Source organism: Aquarana catesbeiana, linkage group LG02, assembly GCF_042186555.1.
Source record: "Aquarana catesbeiana isolate 2022-GZ linkage group LG02, ASM4218655v1, whole genome shotgun sequence".
NCBI lineage: Eukaryota > Metazoa > Chordata > Amphibia > Anura > Ranidae > Aquarana > Aquarana catesbeiana.
Genome location: NC_133325.1, coordinates 115,317,981 through 115,338,003, shown reverse-complemented (window position 1 = coordinate 115,338,003; position 20,023 = coordinate 115,317,981). Strand labels below are relative to the sequence as shown.

At 42.2% G+C, this 20,023-nt stretch overlaps 1 protein-coding gene across 1 annotated transcript in view; it reads left to right on the top strand.

The window, feature by feature from the left end:
- Nucleotides 1-20,023, top strand: part of MTUS2 (microtubule associated scaffold protein 2) — a 974,348-nt gene that overhangs the window by 877,741 nt on the left and 76,584 nt on the right. The window contains exon 9 of the mRNA XM_073613369.1: nt 15,632-15,698. Within this exon, the coding sequence (XP_073469470.1) occupies nt 15,632-15,698 (67 nt within the window). The remainder of the gene's footprint in view (nt 1-15,631; nt 15,699-20,023) is intronic.

Below are 20,023 nucleotides of genomic sequence, written 5' to 3'. Positions count from 1 at the left end.
AAAAAGAGTTAATTCAGTGATGAACTAAACAACATGCAATATCTCGCATATAGTGCAGCATGCAAGAAAAAATATCAAATAGCATAAAAGTGCCCAGTGCGTCTTAAACACAGTCGATGTAATCTGTGTTCAATGATATCCTTATTGTAGTGTCCATAAAATGTCCAAATTAAATGTGCATTTGTATCCAACAAAATCCAAATCATCCAATGCGGTGAATTCGAATGCTGCAAACAACCGTGATGTGTCCTGGTAACCCCCCAAAGTGATTGCGCTCACCTCAGAGCGTGTGACACAGTGGCTAACTATGTCAAATCACGCTTTGTAGCCACCCCTTGGGCTCTGCATGGTATGCTAGATGCAATCTCCACTTTACTCTGGGTTAAAAGGCTCCATAGACATCCAATCATAAAAATGAAGAGAGACTATATAGTGTAATACTATTAAACACTCGTTTATTTATGCATAAAACCACTTCCCACAAAGGGGTACTCACATTCTCCTGGTGCTGCTGTGCACCAAACAATAAACCGCTATGTAAAAACGCCAGTCTGTATGCCGCAGGGTATGAGTTTCTCCCAGCTCAGCTGTGTACTGCTTACTCCGTCCTGGCCCCTCCCCTACGCGTGTTCGACACAGGGAGTCACGTGTCTTCATCAGGGAGATATGATTGGACGGGTGCTCTATCACTTAAATACTCTCCCGACGGCCATTTTTCCTGAGATCGTGGACTGAATCCTAATGGGCTACACTACTCTATCTCATGTGCTGTAAGTCAATGAAAGGACGCTGTGTAGCCAAATGCTATCACTCTGTAACCCATTCAGGCTATGCATATACTGATCCAGGACGGAGCTTAGGAGAGAAACAGGATACCCCACCGCACTAACATTGCCATATATAATGAAAACACACATTTATTAACAGGAAACCAAATGGTTCTTCAAGGGTATACATTTTTATAGTTTCTTGAATAATTTATATGTTTGTCAGATCCACCTCGTTTTACCCTCATAAGGTCATTTTTTATACAACCAGGATATCTATCCATCCTCCCTAATATTGTTTTTATTGATTATATCACCTCTAATAGTGAGTGGAGATTTTTCTCTCCCAATACCACCCCGCCTCCCCCCCCCCCCCCTTTCCAAAACCTTCCCACCCCCCCTAATGATGTTGGGGGATGCACACATGACATAAGATATAGATTTCCATTTAGTAGAGAGATTTATGGGTTAATATTTAACTTTGTAAGGGGATTTTTTGTCTCTGCAATCGGAATCTGTACTTTTATATACCCAGATATACAGGTTCCATAACTATTATGACACCTTGTAATGCTAAGCGCAATTCTTATGGAGTAACGTCCACAATCTAATAGGGTAGTTTCTATTTACTACAATAACGTTCTAAGGAAGAGAATTCTAGATATATATTATTGTTTTTATTGTTGTACTTGTTCTCACCGCTTTTATTGTTTTTAATATGGCTCATATTATCATATGTCAGTATAGCTAACCATTTGGTTTCCTGTTAATAAATGTGTGTTTTCTTTATATATGGCAATGTTAGTGCGGTGGGGTATCCTGTTTCTCTCCTAAGCTCCATCCTGGATCAGTATATGCATAGCCTGAATGGGTTACAGAGTGATAGCATTTGGCTACACAGCGTCCTTTCATTGACTTACAGCACATGAGATAGAGTAGTGTAGCCCATTAGGATTCAGTCCACGATCTCAGGAAAAATGGCCGTCGGGAGAGTATTTAAGTGATAGAGCACCCGCCCAATCATATCCCCCTGATGAAGACACGTGACTCCCTGTGTCGGACACGCGTAGGGGAGGGGCCAGGACGGAGTAAGCAGTACACAGCTGAGCTGGGAGAAACTCATACCCTGCGGCATACAGACTGGCGTTTTTACATAGCGGTTTATTGTTTGGTGCACAGCAGCACCAGGAGAATGTGAGTACCCCTTTGTGGGAAGTGGTTTTATGCATAAATAAACGAGTGTTTAATAGTATTACACTGTATGGTCTCTCTTCATTTTTATGATTGGATGTCTATGGAGCCTTTTAACCCAGAGTAAAGTGGAGATCGCATCTAGCATACCATGCAGAGCCCAAGGGGTGGCTACAAAGCGTGATTTGACATAGTTAGCCACTGTGTCACACGCTCTGAGGTGAGCGCAATCACTTTGGGGGGTTACCAGGACACATCACGGTTGTTTGCAGCATTCGAATTCACCGCACTGGATGATTTGGATTTTGTTGGATACAAATGCACATTTAATTTGGACATTTTATGGACACTACAATGAGGATATCATTGAACACAGATTACATCGACTGTGTTTAAGACGCACTGGGCACTTTTATGCTATTTGATATTTTTTCTTGCATGCTGCACTATATGCGAGATATTGCATGTTGTTTAGTTCATCACTGAATTAACTCTTTTTGGTATAATTATACATGCACATTGCACTTTAAATTGTTTGGTATGCATATACAATGTAGAAGATTGTATGCACATTGCACATAGGAAGTTTTCATGTAGAAAATTTTATTTACTGTATTTGATGTTTACTTATTAGTGATCTTTTTTGACATCATCTTTATATTATATTATCAAGCGCAGCGCAAATATCCTTTATCTACAAGTCAGTGGATCGTCAGCTGGAAAGCTCACCATCTCTGTTTTGGCCCCGAGGTAATCGTCCACCATGTGATGCAGACGCTGTCGATGGGATGTGGAAGCTGACAGCCAAGGGTGGCGAGGACTAAAAAAATTCCGAAATGCCTCACTTAAATGGACACCTTCTCCAACGCTTCTCTTGACCAACAGAAGACTCAAAACTTTTTTTTCCACGACACTGTAACCTACTGGAGTCAGGAAAAAACGTTCCATAAAATCCTCTTTAACGTGTCCTCAAGAGATTTTATTTTCCGCACTCTCTGTGGGGAAGGGATGAGTTCAGAGACCTTCCCCTTATAACGGTGGTCAAGTAGGGTTGCCAACCAGTAATCATCCTCCTCCTTTATGCCACGTATTCTTGGGTCCTTTTGTAGGCTTTGAAGCATGAAGTTGGCCATGCGCCTCAAATTTGCAGAGGCTTCAGAAGCAAATTCCTTTGGGTCACTCAGGATGAATGACAGCATCTGGAACTTCCTCCTCCCAGCCATGTACTATTCCCAAGGGTCCTGGGGTTGGAAAACCATCGCTTACAGATTGACGCATGTCTTCCTCTTATTCAAAGCCTATGAAATTGCCAGAATCCTCCTCCTCATCCTCCTCCCCTCTCTCCTCCTGTGTGTTCTGTGACATAGGAATGATGGTGTCTATATAAAGTGGGCCTTGAGAGGAAAGGAAGTCCTCTTCCTCCTGCTGCTCTGCCTCCAGTGCCCTGTCCATAATTCCACTCAGAGTCTGCTCCAGCAGGAACACAACAGGGATTGTGTCACTGATGCATGCACTGTCAGTGCTCACCTTCCTTGTGGCCTTCTCAAATGGTGACAATACAGTGCATGCATTCTTAATGATCAGACGTTGGTGTGGAGAAAAAAAGCTGAGGCAATCTGAGCCTGTCGTCCTGCCGTACTGGCACAGGTACTTGTTGACGGCCCTCTGCTGCATGTATAGCCGCATTCCCAAAGTTGTGTTCCACCTGGTGGGCATATCACAAATCAGGCGGTGGAATTCCCGCTGAATTTCAGCCAACCGAGCACTGGCTGTGTATGACCGCCTGAAATAATTACAGACTCTTCTGGACTGCTTTAGTACACCTTGCAACCCTGGGTACGTACTTAGGAAATGCTGCACCACCAAATTGAGGACATGTGCCAGGCATGGCACATGTGTCAACTTTCTCTATCTAAGGGTGGAGAGGGGGTTTGAGCCATTATCAGACACCACCATTCCTGGCTCCAGCTGGCGTAGTGTGAACCACCTCTGGGCCTGTCCCTGCAGAGCTGCAAGAATCTCTGCTCCGGTGTGGTTCCTGTCCCCTAAACACACCAGCTGAAGCACTGCATGGCACCTTTTAGCCTGACTCTGGGAATAGCCCTTTGAACGCTTAGGGGGTACCTGATGCTCATAGGATAATTCTGCAGAGGAGGGCATGGAGGTGGCGGAGGAGGAGGGGGTAGAGCTCACAGGTCTGGCATCATGACCATTAGCTGTATGGAGATGTGGGGGCACAAGAAGCTGCAGCACCGAGCCCTGTCCTGCATCCTTTCGAGTTGCAAGCAGCATTACCCAGTGTGCTGTGAATTAAATATATTGTCCCTGCCCATGCTTGCTCGACCACGTGTCAGCAGTAAGGTGTATTTTACGGATGACTGCCTTGCCCAACAATGTCAGAACATTCCCTTCAATGTGATGGTAGAGAGATGGAACAGCCTTACGTGAAAAGTAGTAGCGACTGGGAACCTGCCATTGTGGTACAGCACATTGTGTGAATTCACAGGAGGCAGAATCCTCCATGCTGGAAGGCAGAAGTTGGAGAGCCAACAGCTTTGACAAGCTTGCATTCAGACGCTGGGCATGTGGGTGGAAGGGACTGTATTTTTTTTTCCGCTGCAGCAGATGGGGGTAGAGAAATTTGCCGGCTACAGTCTACAGCTGGTGGTGTGCTGCTGGCAGATGTGCTGCTAGGGCCTGGGACACCTTGTGCTATACCATCATCCCTGTCAGTAGAGGCTGCTGAAAGGTAATGACTCGTTATCACAGGGGCAAACTCAAGTGGGTAAGGAGGAGGGGGAGGAGGGACAGATTTGTGCCCCTTTTGTGTGACTTTTAGGTGCTCTTGCCAACGGGCTGAGTGGTTGGACGTTAAATGCCTTGTTAAGCATGTGGTACCCAAATGGTTGGTGTTTTTGCCACGTTTGATGTGCCTGAGACACAGTTTGCAGGTAGCAACAGTGTGATCTGCTGCAGGTGTGCTGAAAAAGGACCAGACAGCTGAGCTTTGGGGAGTGGGCCAGGAGATAACAGTTGCAGAATGTGATGGCTGCTTTCTACTCTTTCTTGATGTCGGCCTCCTTGGGGTTGTGCCGCCTTCAGTTTCCTCCTCTGCTCTATCTGGCACCCAAGTCGCATCAGTAACCTCATCCTCATCTCCATCTCCTCCATCTTCATCATTACCACTGGAGACAATTTGGCAATACGCTGCGGTTTGGGGAACATGAATGCCAATTTGTCTACCAGTGTTCCTCCCTCTATCTAGGCTCATGTTCCTGTCATGCTCAACCTCAGAACCAACATCTGAATCCAGTAATGGCTGGGCATCATCAAGGAGCAAGTGGCTGATGCTGTGGTCAAATAACTCAATTGACTCCACAATGGCTGATGTTGGGGTTATGGCAGGAATAGATGTGGACAAAGAGGCAGGTTTATCCACTCTGGCAACTGCAGGGGACTGCACACTTGTCTCTGCTTGCGTGACAGAGAATGAGGAGGATGAGGAAGGTTTAGTAAGCCAGTCCACCACCTCCTCTGCATGCTGTGGCTGGATAGCACGGGCAAACTCACTAAACAAAGGAAATGATGCCCTGCCTGAGGACTGACCACCATGTCCACCTTTGTCTGTGGACACATTTGTTGCTGGCCCCCTTACAGGGAACTTCTGTCTCTCCTTGTTGTCCTCCCAGATATTATTGGGAGGGAGGGGGCAGTGCTTATTAGCAAATGTAAAGAAGAAATTGAAATCTGTACGTAGATGCACTTTAATCAATGTAAAGAGGTGTTTGGTGCACTTTAATTTGAGTACTCACACTACACAGACACACTCCACGGATACACTATAATATACTGCAATATAATGCTCCAAACGTACAGTGACACACAGAACTATATGGCGTTAAACTGGCAGTAACGCACACAAAACAATATGGCGTTAAACTGGCAGTAGCGCACACAGAAGTAAATGGCGTTAAACTGGCAGGAACGCACAAAACTATTTGGCGTTAAACTGGCAGTAAAGCACGCAGAACTGTATGGCGTTAAACTGGCAGTAACGCACACAGAACTATATGACGTTAAACTGACAGTAACGCACACAAAACGATATGGCATTAAACTGGCAGTAATGCTCACAGAACTATATGGCTTTAAACTGGCAGTAACGCACGCAAAACTATATGGCGTTAAACTGGCAGTAACGCACGCAGAACTATATGGCGATAAAATGGCAGTAACGCACACAAAACAATATGGCATTAAACTGGAAGTAACGCACACAGAACTATATGGCGTTAAACTCTAGTTATACACTGATGTCAAGATTACTGACACGGTCTCACTACACTACACTGAAACTATATGAGCTGTCCCTACTCTACACTAATGTATATATGAGTGACACAGTCTCACTACAGTGAAACTATCTGAGCTGTCCCTACTCTAGCTGCACACTATGCAAAGCTGAATGATGGTCCTCCTCACTACACTCACACTATCCCTAGACTGACACTAAACTAATATTCTACACTGGCAATTAAAGCAAAATAGCACAGTATAGCACACTAACTAATAGCACTGAACAGAGCACTGTTCTATCTCTCTCCACGCCAAAATCACACTGAAAATAGCTGCCATTGAAAGAATACTTTTATACTGTGGGGCGGGAATGAGCCATGATTGGATAAAGTCATGATGACAGTGTTTCACTGCTTCAAAGTCATGATGACAGTGTTTCACTGCTTCAGCCAATCAGGGCTTGCAATGCACTGTTCAGCGCCGCAATGCATTGTGGTCGTATCGGTGGGCAGATTAAACTGTTGAACAACCCGTTTGTTCGGCTGAACGACCGGACAACGAAAGTTCGGCCAGAACTTATGCTCGGGCTGAACCATTTGCCCATCCCTATTCAGGACAAGAATGAGTGAATCGATCCATGCAATTCAGGTAAGGCTCTTCATCTGATGTACGTGTGTGTAAGTGTAAGTATGCTGGGCACTACTGTTTTTGCTACATGTGTTTCGTACACCCTCATTATCCCAGTATTTACTTCTTTCTGACCAAGATAGAGCTTTACCAGTGTCCAATTAGCAGAGGTGAATGGGTATTTTCCTATAAAGAAATCACAAGGTTTATGAGCAGGCTGCAGATTTATGTGTGGGTTAACATATTCATTATATCTCCCAATCAAATGCTTGAAATTGGATAGCCAATCATAGCACTCCAAACATAGACATCCTCATCCTAACAGAAAGTGATATAAAATAACACATCCTGGTGTAGCATACCTCTCCCTTACATCCATTGTGATACCGCATCAACCTTATGAACCTGGAAGAAGCTGGTTTTATCTAAAAACAAATAAAAAATACATACAGTTATCCATGTGTATAAGTATGTGGGGGCACTTTTAATTTATGAATCACTCTACTTATTTTATTATATTTTGATTTATTTATTACACATTTTTAACTTTGTTACTACGGTTACAAGGAGGCTGATAACCAACCTATCTGATAGAGTCCTCTTCCAGATTTTTCTGTCTCTTCTGCCCCTAGTCCAAAAAGATTGAGGCAAGGATGTCCCCAGTCTGCTGGTACATCTGGCAGCTCTGCTGGGATTTTGACAGCACTGTTCCCACAAGTGCTCAGAGCTGAGCACTTCCAGGTTCAGTCTTAGTAGAGAAGATCAGGGAATACATGTTCCGCAGTATCTGACATCCTTAAAACCCCAGCATCCTACGACAGTCCGGGGCTTACAGATACATTGGTGGAAGGGCGCAACGCAGGCACAGCACACGTAGAAGTGACTTGGTTACTGTAGGGCTGCCCAAATCTTATCTACCTTAAAAGAGTGAATGATTAAAAGAAAATATTGTAGTGTTTTGAAGTCACTGACAGTATGTCTAGCTGTAAAGATTGTGAAAGAGCAGGATCATACTAGAAAGGAATTAGCTGGAGATGGTGACATTGGCCAATACTGGAGCAAAGGTAAGGTAGACAAATGAGCCAGACAAGAAGCAATATTTTGACAAGAGTTCCTGCAATGGAACAATGGTAATTGGCATAGAAGCAGGATTCTCTGATTCCTCCTGTATTGAATTGTATTGTAACTGTACTGTCTGCCCTCGTGTTTGCTGTGCAAACAGTTGGTGCTATAAAAATCCTATATAATAATAATAGTATAATATATACAGTACAGTATAGTACAGTATATATTATTTAGAAAAGAATGCCTAGGATCATGTCCTATAATATGTGTAATGCAAGATTAATGGAGTGGAAGAATATTCTGCATTGCACACAAAGTCGGCCTTTCGTTTAGTTTGCCGCTAATGGTCCTTTTGGGATATTATTGGTTTTTGAGTGTTCTTTTCCACTAGTGATTATCTATTAGTGGTATATTACGCCTGCGGCATCTTTGATCCGATGAGCTTCTTTAATCTCCACAGATACAAGGCTAAAAATAAACTCTGCATCTTCTTTATATTTGACTTTTTAAAATTGTAATCACTCTTGTTGCCTATGTGGTAGTATATAGATTCTTCGAACATTACAGCAGTAAAAAGTGATGATGTACTTCACATTACATTGCATTTGACTTGTAATGTCATAAACTGTCCTAGACGGATCAATTTGTCTTCCACTTCTAGGAAATTTTGATATAATTGATGTGACCACAGTTCCTTAAGAGGCTGCACTTCATAATCACTTCTTATTTATAAATAGTAACTCTGTGCAAAACAGGTAAACAGATTGGATGGTACCTGTCTTTACTCTTCAGCAAAAAAATAAAACAGAAAAAAATGGATGAGCAGAGGCAGATTCTATCTCCTACAGAGTCTCAGAGAGATTTGAGGGAATACAGTGCCTTCAAAAAGTATTCATACCCCTTGAAATTTTCCACATTTTATCATGTTACAACCAAAAACGTAAATGTATTTTATTAGGAATTTATGTGATAGACCAACACAAAGTGGCACATAATTGTGAAGTGGAAGGAAAATGATAAATGGTTTTCAACAGTTTTTACAAATAAATATGTGAAAAGTGTGGCGTGCATTTGTATTCAGCCCCACTGAGTCAATACTTTGTAGGACTACCTTTACTGCAATTACAGCTGCAAGTCTTTTTGGGGATGTCTCTACCAGCTTTGCACATCTAGAGAGTGACATTTTTTGGCCCCCCATTCTTCTTTGCAAAATAGCTCAAGCTCTCTCAGACTGGATGGAGAGCGTCTGTGAACAGCAATTTTTAAGTCTTACCACATACTCTCAATTGGATTTAGGTCTGGACTTTGATTGGGCAATTCTAATGCCCTGTACACATGGTCGGACATTGATCGGACATTCCGACAACAAAATCCATGGATTTTTTCCGACGGATGTTGGCTCAAACTTGTCTTGCATACACACGGTCACACAAAGTTGTCGGAAAATCCGTTCGTCCTGAAAGTGGTGACGTAAAACACGTACGTCGGGAATATAAACGGGGCAGTAGCCAATAGCTTTCCTCTCTTAATTTATTCTGAGCATGCATGGCACTTTGTGTGTCGGATTTGTGTACACATGATCGCAATTTCCAACAATGGATTTTGTTGTCGGAAAATTTTATAGCAAGCTCTCAAACTTTGTGTGTCGGAAATTCCTATGGAAAATGTGTGATGGAGCCTACACACAGTCGGAATTTCCAACAACAAGGTCCTATCACACATTTTCCATCGGAAAATCCTATTGTGTGTACAGGGCATTACACATGACTATGCTTTGATCTAAATCATTCTATTGTAGCTATGTCTGTATGTTTTGGGTCGTTGTTCTGCTGGAAGATGAACCTCCGGCATAGTCTGAAATGTTTTTCAGACTCTAACAGGTTTTCTTCTAAGATTGGCCTGTATTTGGCTCCATCCCTCTTCCCATCAACTCTGACCAGCTTCCCTGTCCCTGCTGAAGAAAAGCATCCCCATAACATGATGATGCCACCACCATGTTTCACGGTTGGGATGGTGCTTTCAGGGTGATGTGCAGTGTTAGTTTTCCACCACACATAGCATTTTGCTTTTAGGCCAAAAAGTTCAATTTTGGTTTTATCTGACCAGAGCACCTTCTTCCACATGTTTGCTGTGTCTCCCATATGGCTTCTCGCAATCTGCAAACGGGACTTCTTATGGCTTTCTTTCAACAATGGCTTTCTTCTTGTCACTCTTCCATAAAGGTCAGATTTGTGGAGTGCACGACTAATAGTTGTCCTGTGGACAGATTCTCCCACCTGAGCTGTGGATCTCTGCAGTTCCTCCAGAGTTACCATGGGCCTCTTGGCTGCTTCTCTGATTAATGCTCTCCTTGCCCAGCCTGTCAGTTTAGGTAGACGGCCATGTCTTGGTAGGTTTGCAGTTGTGCCATACTCTTTCCATTTTTGGATTATGAATTAAACAGTGCTCTGTGAGATATTCAAAGCTTGGGATATTTTTTTATAACTTAACCCTGCTTTAAACTTCTCCACAACTTTATCCCTGACCTGTCTGGTGTGTTCCTTGGCCTTCATGATGTTGTTTGTTCACTAAGGTTATCTAACAAACCTCTAAGGGCTTCACAGTACAGCTGTATTTATACAGAGAAATTACACAATAGAGGTGGACTCTATTTTACTAATTAGGTGACTTCTGAAGGCAATTGGTTCCACTAGATTTTAGTTAGGGAGTAAAGGGGGCTGAATACAAATGATATTTATTTGTAAACCATTTTGAAAATCATTTATCATTTTCCTTCCACTTCACAATTATGTGCCACTTTGTGTTGGTCTATCACATAAAATCCCAATAAAATACATTTACGTTTTTGGTTGTAACATGACAAAATGTGGAAGATTTCAAGGGGTAGGAACACTTTTTCAAGGCACTGTATCAGGCCATTTAGGTTTCAGCACCCCTCAAAAGGTAAGTATAGCTTCTTATTTCACAGGTTATTGCTGCTCCAATTGTTTACACCCTGTAACAGGATGACTTTTCTACCCAGCTTTTATTAATCTTTTGTGATGGCTTGTGGTGACAGGACAGAACCTGACTGTTGAATACGCACCCAGAGGGCACTGCTTGTATCAGCTGAAAGAAGCACATACTATCTCTGCTATTATACCTTATGTAATGATGGTTTAATGTCACAAAATGATACATTGAGTTGTTTGTTAGGCCCCTTTCACACGATCGGACCGTTCAGGTCCGCCTGTCAGTTTTGACGGCGGACCTGAACGGGCGCTCCATGTTAGTCTATGGAGCGTCGGATGTCAGCGGACACATGTCCGCTGACATCCGACCCGGTCCGATCTGCTGAAGAGCAGACGGATGGCCCTACGTCCAGGTCCGTCGCTGGCGGATCGGATCGGGGGGAGATCTGACGAAAACGGACACGCTGTCCGTTTTCGTCCGATCCCTCCATAGGCGGCAGCGGCACCTGACAAGCCCCTCCCCGCTCAGTGAGCAGAGAGGGACCTGTCATCCGCCGGCTCAGCGGAGATCAACGGACAGATCTCCCGCTGAGCCGGCGGACCGAGGCTGGCTCCGTAGAAATGGAGTCCGCCTCATGTGAAAGGGGTCTTACTCTAAAAAAAAAACTGTGAAAAGTGTATCTCATGATACACTTTTTTTTTTTTTTTTTTGCTTTTTCGTTTTTGATAGAGTGGGATTCTGTCATTTCCCCTAGTTGTTCCCAAATAAAAGACAGTGATTTTAACCCTTCTCTACTTTCTCCAAAAAAAAAAAATGCCTATAGATACTTTAAAGTGGAATTCAAATAACTAGTTTTAAAAGTGTCCCAACACCTAACTAATCTGAGTAAGAAAGATGTACTGTATATACGTACCTATTTTAAACTTGCTTTAGTACGTTACACAATCCCTTGTGTCAGCCAGTGGCAGCTGCAGGGGAGAGAAGAAAGTGCTCCGACAACGGCAGGTAAAGTAGGCTTTATTGGCCCATTCGTTGTCAGTGCTCCTTCCTCTCCCCTGAAGCGATGCCGGCTGACCCAGGGTAGCCAGATCACGTTACCAGACCAGAGCGGCCTGAAAATAGGTAACTGTATACATCTTTCTAACCCTTGTAATTCGCCTAGGTGTTAGGAAGGGGGAGGGGACAGTTTTAAGGCTAGTTAGGCGTATGGCCAGAATTCCACTTTAAGGTCAATTTATAAAAAAATGTGATGTGTGCACAAGCATTCGCCCAGCCCTCACAAATTCTGACCGCATTGTGCTTAACACCAAAACAAATGTTGGTATTGGGAGCCCAGTAAATTATATAGAACAAAGTGGTGCTCCCATACTCAAAATAGATTGGGTGTAACCAAAAAGGACATATACCAAATATAAAGCAACAAAAGGTTCAAACACCCAAAAAGCTACCTCCGCAAAAAAGTTTGAGCATAAAAAATAGGACAAATAATGAACAACGTCACAAATCCCATGACCCCTCCCCAACCCACCGATCCCCCTAAACAACCTCCACGGAGCGTCCCCAGGAAGGATCTCCCCACACCCCAACCCCCCTCCCAACACACAAACCAGGAGCTGAGGAATCCTTCATACCCCTAACTAGTCTCCCTATCCCCCTAATACTGTGATTTTATCCGATAGTCAGTGACATCTAGTGGACATAATGTGGTATTTTTTCTGATTGAAGAAGTATTCAAGTGGTTGTAAAGGATAAACTTTTCAAATGAAAATAATACACATGTTATACTTACCTGCTTTGTGCAGTGGTATTGCACAGAGTGGCCCTGAAGCTCTGCTTTTAGCTGCTTCCAATGGTGGCACATCTGCGTTGCCTCTGAGCCGAGCTGTGCCCATCTATAGACACACATAGCACAACTCAGCCCCCTCCTGCTCCTTCCTCACAAGATTTGATTGACAGCAGCAGGAACCAATGGGGGGGGGGACCAGGACCAGAGACCAGGGACCAGGGACCGGGACCAGATGGCTTTCATCCGAGGGTACTTAGGGAACTCAGTCAGGTGATTGCCAGACCGTTGTTCCTAATTTTTACAGACAGTCTATTGACTGGAATGGTACCAGCTGATTGGAGAAAAGCCAATGTAGCACCAATATTTAAAAAGGGCCCAAAAAACATCCCTGGGAATTACAGACCAGTTAGCCTAACATCAATAGTATGTAAACTCTTGGAGGGGATGATAAGGGACTATATACAAGATTTTAGTAATAAGAATAATATCATTAGCAGTAATCAGCATGGATTCATGAAGAATCGTTCTTGCCAAACCAATCTATTAACCTTCTATGAGGAGGTGAGTTGCCATCTAGATAAAGGAAGGCCCGTAGACGTGGTGTATCTGGATTTTGCAAAAGCATTTGACACCGTTCCCCATAAATGTCTACTGTACAAAATAAGGTCTGTTGGCATGGACCATAGGGTGAGTACATGGATTGAAAACTGGCTACAAGGGCGTGTTCAGAGGGTGGTGATAAATGGGGAGTACTCAGAATGGTCAGGGGTGGGTAGTGGGGTTCCCCAGGGTTCTGTGCTGGGACCAATCCTATTTAATTTGTTTATAAACGACCTGGAGGATGGAATAAATAGTTCAATCTCTGTATTTGCAGACGATACTAAGCTAAGCAGGGCAATAACTTCTCCGCAGGATGTGGAAACCTTGCAAAAAGACCTGAACAAATTAATGGGGTGGGCGACTACATGGCAAATGAGGTTCAATGTAGAAAAATGTAAAATAATGCATTTGGGTGGCAAAAATATAAATGCAATCTATACACTGGGGGGAGAACCTCTGGGGGAATCTAGGATGGAAAAGGACCTGGGTGTCCTAATAGATGATAGGCTCAGCTATGGCATGCAATGCCAAGCTGCTGCTAATAAAGCAAACAGAATATTGGCATGCATTAAAAGGGGGATCAACTCCAGAGATAAAACGATAATTCTCCCGCTCTACAAGACTCTGGTCCGGCCGCACCTGGAGTATGCTGTCCAGTTCTGGGCACCAGTCCTCAGGAGGGATGTACTGAAAATGGAGCGAGTACAAAGAAGGGCAACAAAGCTAATAAAGGGTCTGGAGGATCTTAGTTATGAGGAAAGGTTGCGAGCACTGAACTTATTCTCTCTGGAGAAGAGACGCTTGAGAGGGGATATGATTTCAATTTACAAATACTGTACTGGTGACCCCACAATAGGGATAAAACTTTTTCGCAGAAGAGAGTTTAATAAGACTCGTGGCCACTCATTACAATTAGAAGAAAAGAGGTTTAACCTTAAACTACGTAGAGGGTTCTTTACTGTAAGAGCGGCAAGGATGTGGAATTCCCTTCCACAGGCGGTGGTCTCAGCGGGGAGCATTGGAAGCTTCAAGAAACTATTAGATAATCACCTGAATGACCGCAACATACAGGGATATGTAATGAAATACTGACACATAATCACACACATAGGTTGGACTTGATGGACTTGTGTCTTTTTTCAACCTCACCTACTATGTAACTATGTAACTATATGACCAGTGCTGCTGCAGATGGCCACAGCATTGGATCGATATAGAACATAGGTAAGTATTTAGGGAGTTGAGGGGGCTATGCAACTACTGGGACATTTTTTACCTTAATGCAGGGAATGTAGTAATGTAAAAAATGTCTTGCCGTTACATTCACTGTAAGCAAAAATGCAGTCAGGATTTGTAAGGGCTGGGTGAATGCGTTCTGACCAGATTGGGTGAATGCATTCTGCAACATTTTTTTTTTATATATATATATATATATATATATAAATAAGCCTCTTTGTGTATTTATAGCCAACATGTTTTCTTTCAAATTTAATAGGCTTTTTTAAACCTTCCACTCTCCATCCAAAATAGAAACAAAAATTTAAGATTCAATTATACTTAAAATGTTACTAAACCCACAAAGGTAAAAATCAGTCTGAATATGCAGTAAAACATGCTTGTTATACTCACTGTGGAACCTAAGGGGTTAATCCTCCACATTGTGTAAAAAGGCTGTTTGATCCTGTCTTCTCTGATCCCCCCCTTCTTCCACAGTCCCCAATCCAATCTGCTGATAGAATAGAGCCTTGTGCGCACTCTGCACATGCTCAGTTTGGTGTGTATTGCTACAGAGTTTTTTTGGGTTTTTTGGGTGGAGGGTGCATGTGATCAGCACAGGGCCAATCAGCACTGTCCAGACAGAGGGTCAGGGGTCATGCAGCTCATAGGACAATCAGAGCAGAATGTAAAGCTACATGCTTTAACCAGTGCTTGGCCAGACACTGTTAGAATTCACAAGACTGCTATATACTGCTGATGAGAACATGTATTTAGCAGTTTATATTTACTAAAACAATTGCATTTCCATGTTCTGTGTACTGTGGGAGACCAGATATAGTGAATGCAAGGTCCTGGGTTTAGTAACACTTTAAAAAAAAACGCGTACATATCTGTCTAGGCAAATGTTGTTATACTAGGGGTGTTTTTTTCTGTGCCTTTTGTTGTTCTACGCTGGTATGTTTTTTGTTTTTTTCTTTGTGGTTGTTTCCGCTATATGCAGGTTATTGTTGTATGTATTAAATGAAACTTAATAAAAAGTAATTTACAAAAAGAAACTAGCATATAAAATTATTGCTATACTGCTTTTAATCTTGTCCCATGTAACAGCACTTTGCATTTTTTTCCACAGAGTGAAACTAGTCTTATGAAAGAGAGAGAGCTGCAGCTGGAACTTGCTACAATCAGAGATGAAGTGGGTGAGTAAACATTTAGAACTTTAGCTGTCATATTCAACAAGAAATGTGGAGAGCAGTGCTGATGTCCCAAATGTTCTAAGAAACAAAGGCAATGTATAATGTGCAGCAACTCCTGTCGGAGAGATTTTACATGCTTCCAGTTTCAGTATTTATACAGAAAGTGAGGAAAAATGTTCTCCCTGCGCCTGTGTGGGTTTCCTCCGGGTACTCCGGTTTCCTCCCACACTCCAAAGACATGCTGGTAGGTTAATTGGCATCTGTCTAAATTGTCCCTAGTATATGAATGTGAGTTAGGGACCTTAGATTGGAAGCTCCTTGAGGGTAGTGACTGGTGTGATTGTACAAAGTTTATGTAAAGCGCTGTGTAAACCGACGGCGCTTTATAAGTACCTTAAATAATAATAATAATTATCAGTCTAAAACCATACATGTAAAGCGCTATCCTCAGTGTTCACAAACATAGGTAATGTCCCTTTAAATCTACAATACACTGCTTGCAATTTATGTTTGAAATGAAGTCCCAAAAAAGTACGTTTTATATTCAAAATAGCAAAGTGATAAAGTCCTGAAAAGTGCTTGTGAAAAAAAGATCCAAGGCCCCTTGTGCCAGGATGTGAGCAAATCAATTCAGCCGCCACCACCACCACTAAAAAAGCTAGACGAACTTCTTACCCTGATAACCGCTATATCACAAGGAGGTGAAAAGGCACGTGTTGTTATGCCACTATTCCACACTTCTTCCTGTTCCAGACCCATTCAGTTGTCTTTCCCAGAAAGTTACCCATGGACAACTCACAAGACCTGCATGGATGCCTTCCAGGGTATACATCTGACCCCACAGGACCTTGGGATTGTAGATATTCAGCCACTCAAACCGCTACCTCTTCCCGCATGGACCATATCATTAATAAGGAAGCACACTGCACATAGAGTGATACTGTTTACAAACTGCTATTTAAGCTTAGTGTATACACTATCAAAAAAGTTTGTGTGCAAAAATCAGCAAACATTAAAATAATATACTTGCGATATACAAAAAGGCGCTATCGGCATCAGTAACCAGGGTATTTATATTGGCGTCTTTCCGTTTACATTTTATTTAATGCTGAGTTTATGATTTAGAATACATGTTCACACATTGTGGGTAGGTTTTTGTGTTTATTAGCACATCATTTTTTGTTTTTTTTTAAATATCAGTGACTACAGAAACTATGACTAAGCTTCTAGCCCTTCCCCACGTTGTCAAACAATGGGGACAGGAACAACATGGCTTTCACTGACTTTCAGTATCAGGTTTAGTTTCTGATTTGGGTATTAGCAGCCTTCCCAGTATTACAATCTAACCCAAATGAATAGGTTATACCTAGGATATATACCTAAACACGTGTTATTGGCAATCATTTTTTTAGATCCAATTTGGTCCTGATTGTGTATGCATGAGATGTGGAAGTATTGTCAGGTTTGTAAGGCAATCAAAACAGCTGTTCTGTTTAAAGTCAGAGGTAAAATAACAGCAAACCGCGCACAGGCACCTCTTAAACACCCAAGACATACAACAGCAAACTTCATTGCAAATTTTATTCAGTAAATAAAGATGTTACATTTGCACATTTAACATCTGGCTATAAGTTATTTATATAAAATATTCATATTTTATATTTACCAGACTAAAAAAAATTGAAAAAAAAAGAATTCCTGAAAATAATCACTAGAAAGAAAACATACAGAAAAATATAATATATTCCCTTTGATGTTACACCACCATGCGCTTTCATTTGTTTTATATGTAGTTCATGTCCCCTTAGTATAAGTTGAACATAAACATGCTGCCTGTATTGCAGCTTAATAGTAAAATTTAATTCTGCTGCAGTTTATAAAACCTATCTCAAGGTTACGGGAGGCGCTCAGATTAAATATCCTGTTTATGAATGACAGTAATACAATAAAACACATTAGAGAGTTGGACTAGTGCAGCTTAACTGATACAGTGGTGTGATCATGTTTCTATGTTGACCCCCTCTGCCATGTTAATGTGAAAGCAATATCATTTTCCACTACTACTGACATACAGTGACCCTGATTGCATTGCAATGATGTGTTTTCAATACAATAGTAAGAACGTGTTCATTCTGCAGAAAGGCTACTTTTCGGATCATATAAAAATGTTGAGCAAAATTTGGGAACTTGTTTCAAATGGACAATGGTTTTATTTTCAAACTCTGTTTCATTGCGGGCCACATCAGCATAATGGTTGCTCCCAAAGGGCCAGTTGTATCTGTAATGCCCTGTACACATGACCGGTTTTCCCGTCGGAATAAACTCTGAAGGATTCTCAGACGGAGTTCTGACGGAATTTTGCTCAAGCTGTCTTGCATACACACGGTCACACCAAATTTCCTCCATAGTGTGAATCCGTAAGACCATTTATTAAAATAAGGGTAAAATACACTTACATAAAATCGTAGTATAAAGATCAAGAGAACAGCCGGCCGGCTTGCATACACCCGTTCTAACGAGATAGGATGGAAACGATGACGTCAGCGCGTCGACCTTCCAACGTACGTTTCGTCCTATTGGACGTCGTCATGGGAACGATTTATTTGATTTACTAAAGACAAATTGACTGTTCGCTTTGCAAGGGAAGTTGCACTTTACAAGGAAACTATCCACAGTGCTTAATAATGTGGTGAAATTTCACTTTGCATAAAAATACCCAAACTCAAGCAAAAAAAAAACAAAAAAACAAAACAATATTTTTGCTTGCACATGATTGGATGATGGAGGTCGGCAGAGGCTCACACTGATGTTTTATTGCAGTTGATTAGCTGCATTTTGAAGCTGGAAGTTTAATTAAGCAATGTGTAGCAAGTTTGAAACCCGATTACAATGTGTACTTCTGAATTTCAAGCTATACAAATGGCAAAATCAAGGCTACTGCCACCACATAAATTCACCTTAACACTGAATGGTGCCATCTGGGGTGTGGGGGGCCATAAGTACGTAAGTATTATGGTGCAGCAGTACTGGGATGTAAGCAATTAGCATTAACAGCTGAGAGTGTTTACTTTTTGTTCACCCAGATAGGGGCATTTTTACAGAAATGATTTACAACCACAGGATCACTTCTGTATGTTGGTGTGCCACCCCTCCTCCCTCCTTCCCACGAGTGTCCTGACAGGACATCACATGATGCTGTCAGGAAACATCTGCTTTTCCATTATCCCTAGAAGCAATGACAGAATGACAGCACTTATTCTGGGCTCCCGGTACACGAGCACGGGTAAGCCTGGGACACATGTGGAGAAGAAGTTGCACCATCTCTAACATCTCTAGACATATAGATTAGGTGGCTTTAACCACTTCAGCCCCGGAAGGATTTACCCCCTTAATGACCAGGCCATTTTTTGCATTACGGCACTGCGTTGTTTTAACTGACAATTGCGCGGTCGTGCGACGCTGTACCCAAATAAAATTGATGTCCTGTTTATCTCACAAATAAAGCTTTCTTTTGATGGTATTTGATTTGCGCTATAAACCAAAAAGACAGACAATTTTGAAAAAAAAAAAAAAAAAAAACAATATTTTTTACTTTCTGCTATAATACATATCCCAAAAAATTGTAAAAAAAAACAATTTCTTCATCAAATAAGGCTAATTTGTATTCTGCTACATGTTTTTGATAAAAAAAAATCCCAATAAGCGTATATTGATTGGTTTGCGCAAAAGTTATAACATCTACAAACTACGGGATAGATTTATGAACTTTTCATTTTTTTAAATGGTTTTTACTAGTAATGGCAGCCATCAGTGATTTTTAGCGGGACTGCGACAAATCTGACCCTAAGTGACACTTTTTGGGGACCAGTGACACCAATACAGTGATCAGTGCTAAAAAAATGCACTGATTACTGTATAAATGACATTGGCATGGAAGGGGTTAACATCAGGGCGATCAAAGGGTTAAATGTGTTCCCTCAGTGTGTTTTCTTACTGTGTGGGGGAAGTGCTGACAGAAGCAACACAGAGATCCTGATCTTTAGGAACAGCAGATCTCCATGTTTTCCCCTGTCAGAACAGGGATCTGCTTTGTTTACATAGGTAGATCCCCATTCTGCCTATCTGTACCGCAATCGCGGGTGGCTGGCGGACTTAGGGTCCACAGGGCATGTGCATCGGCTCCTCCTCCATGAAGTTGGCGCGCCCATGGCTGCCAAAAGTTATAAGCAGCAACAGCACTCTATGTAATCATCCAGATGACAACAGCTCTCTCATGGCCCCTTTAAATGGATCCACTGACCAGATCTTCATGGTCCAGGGTGCATGAA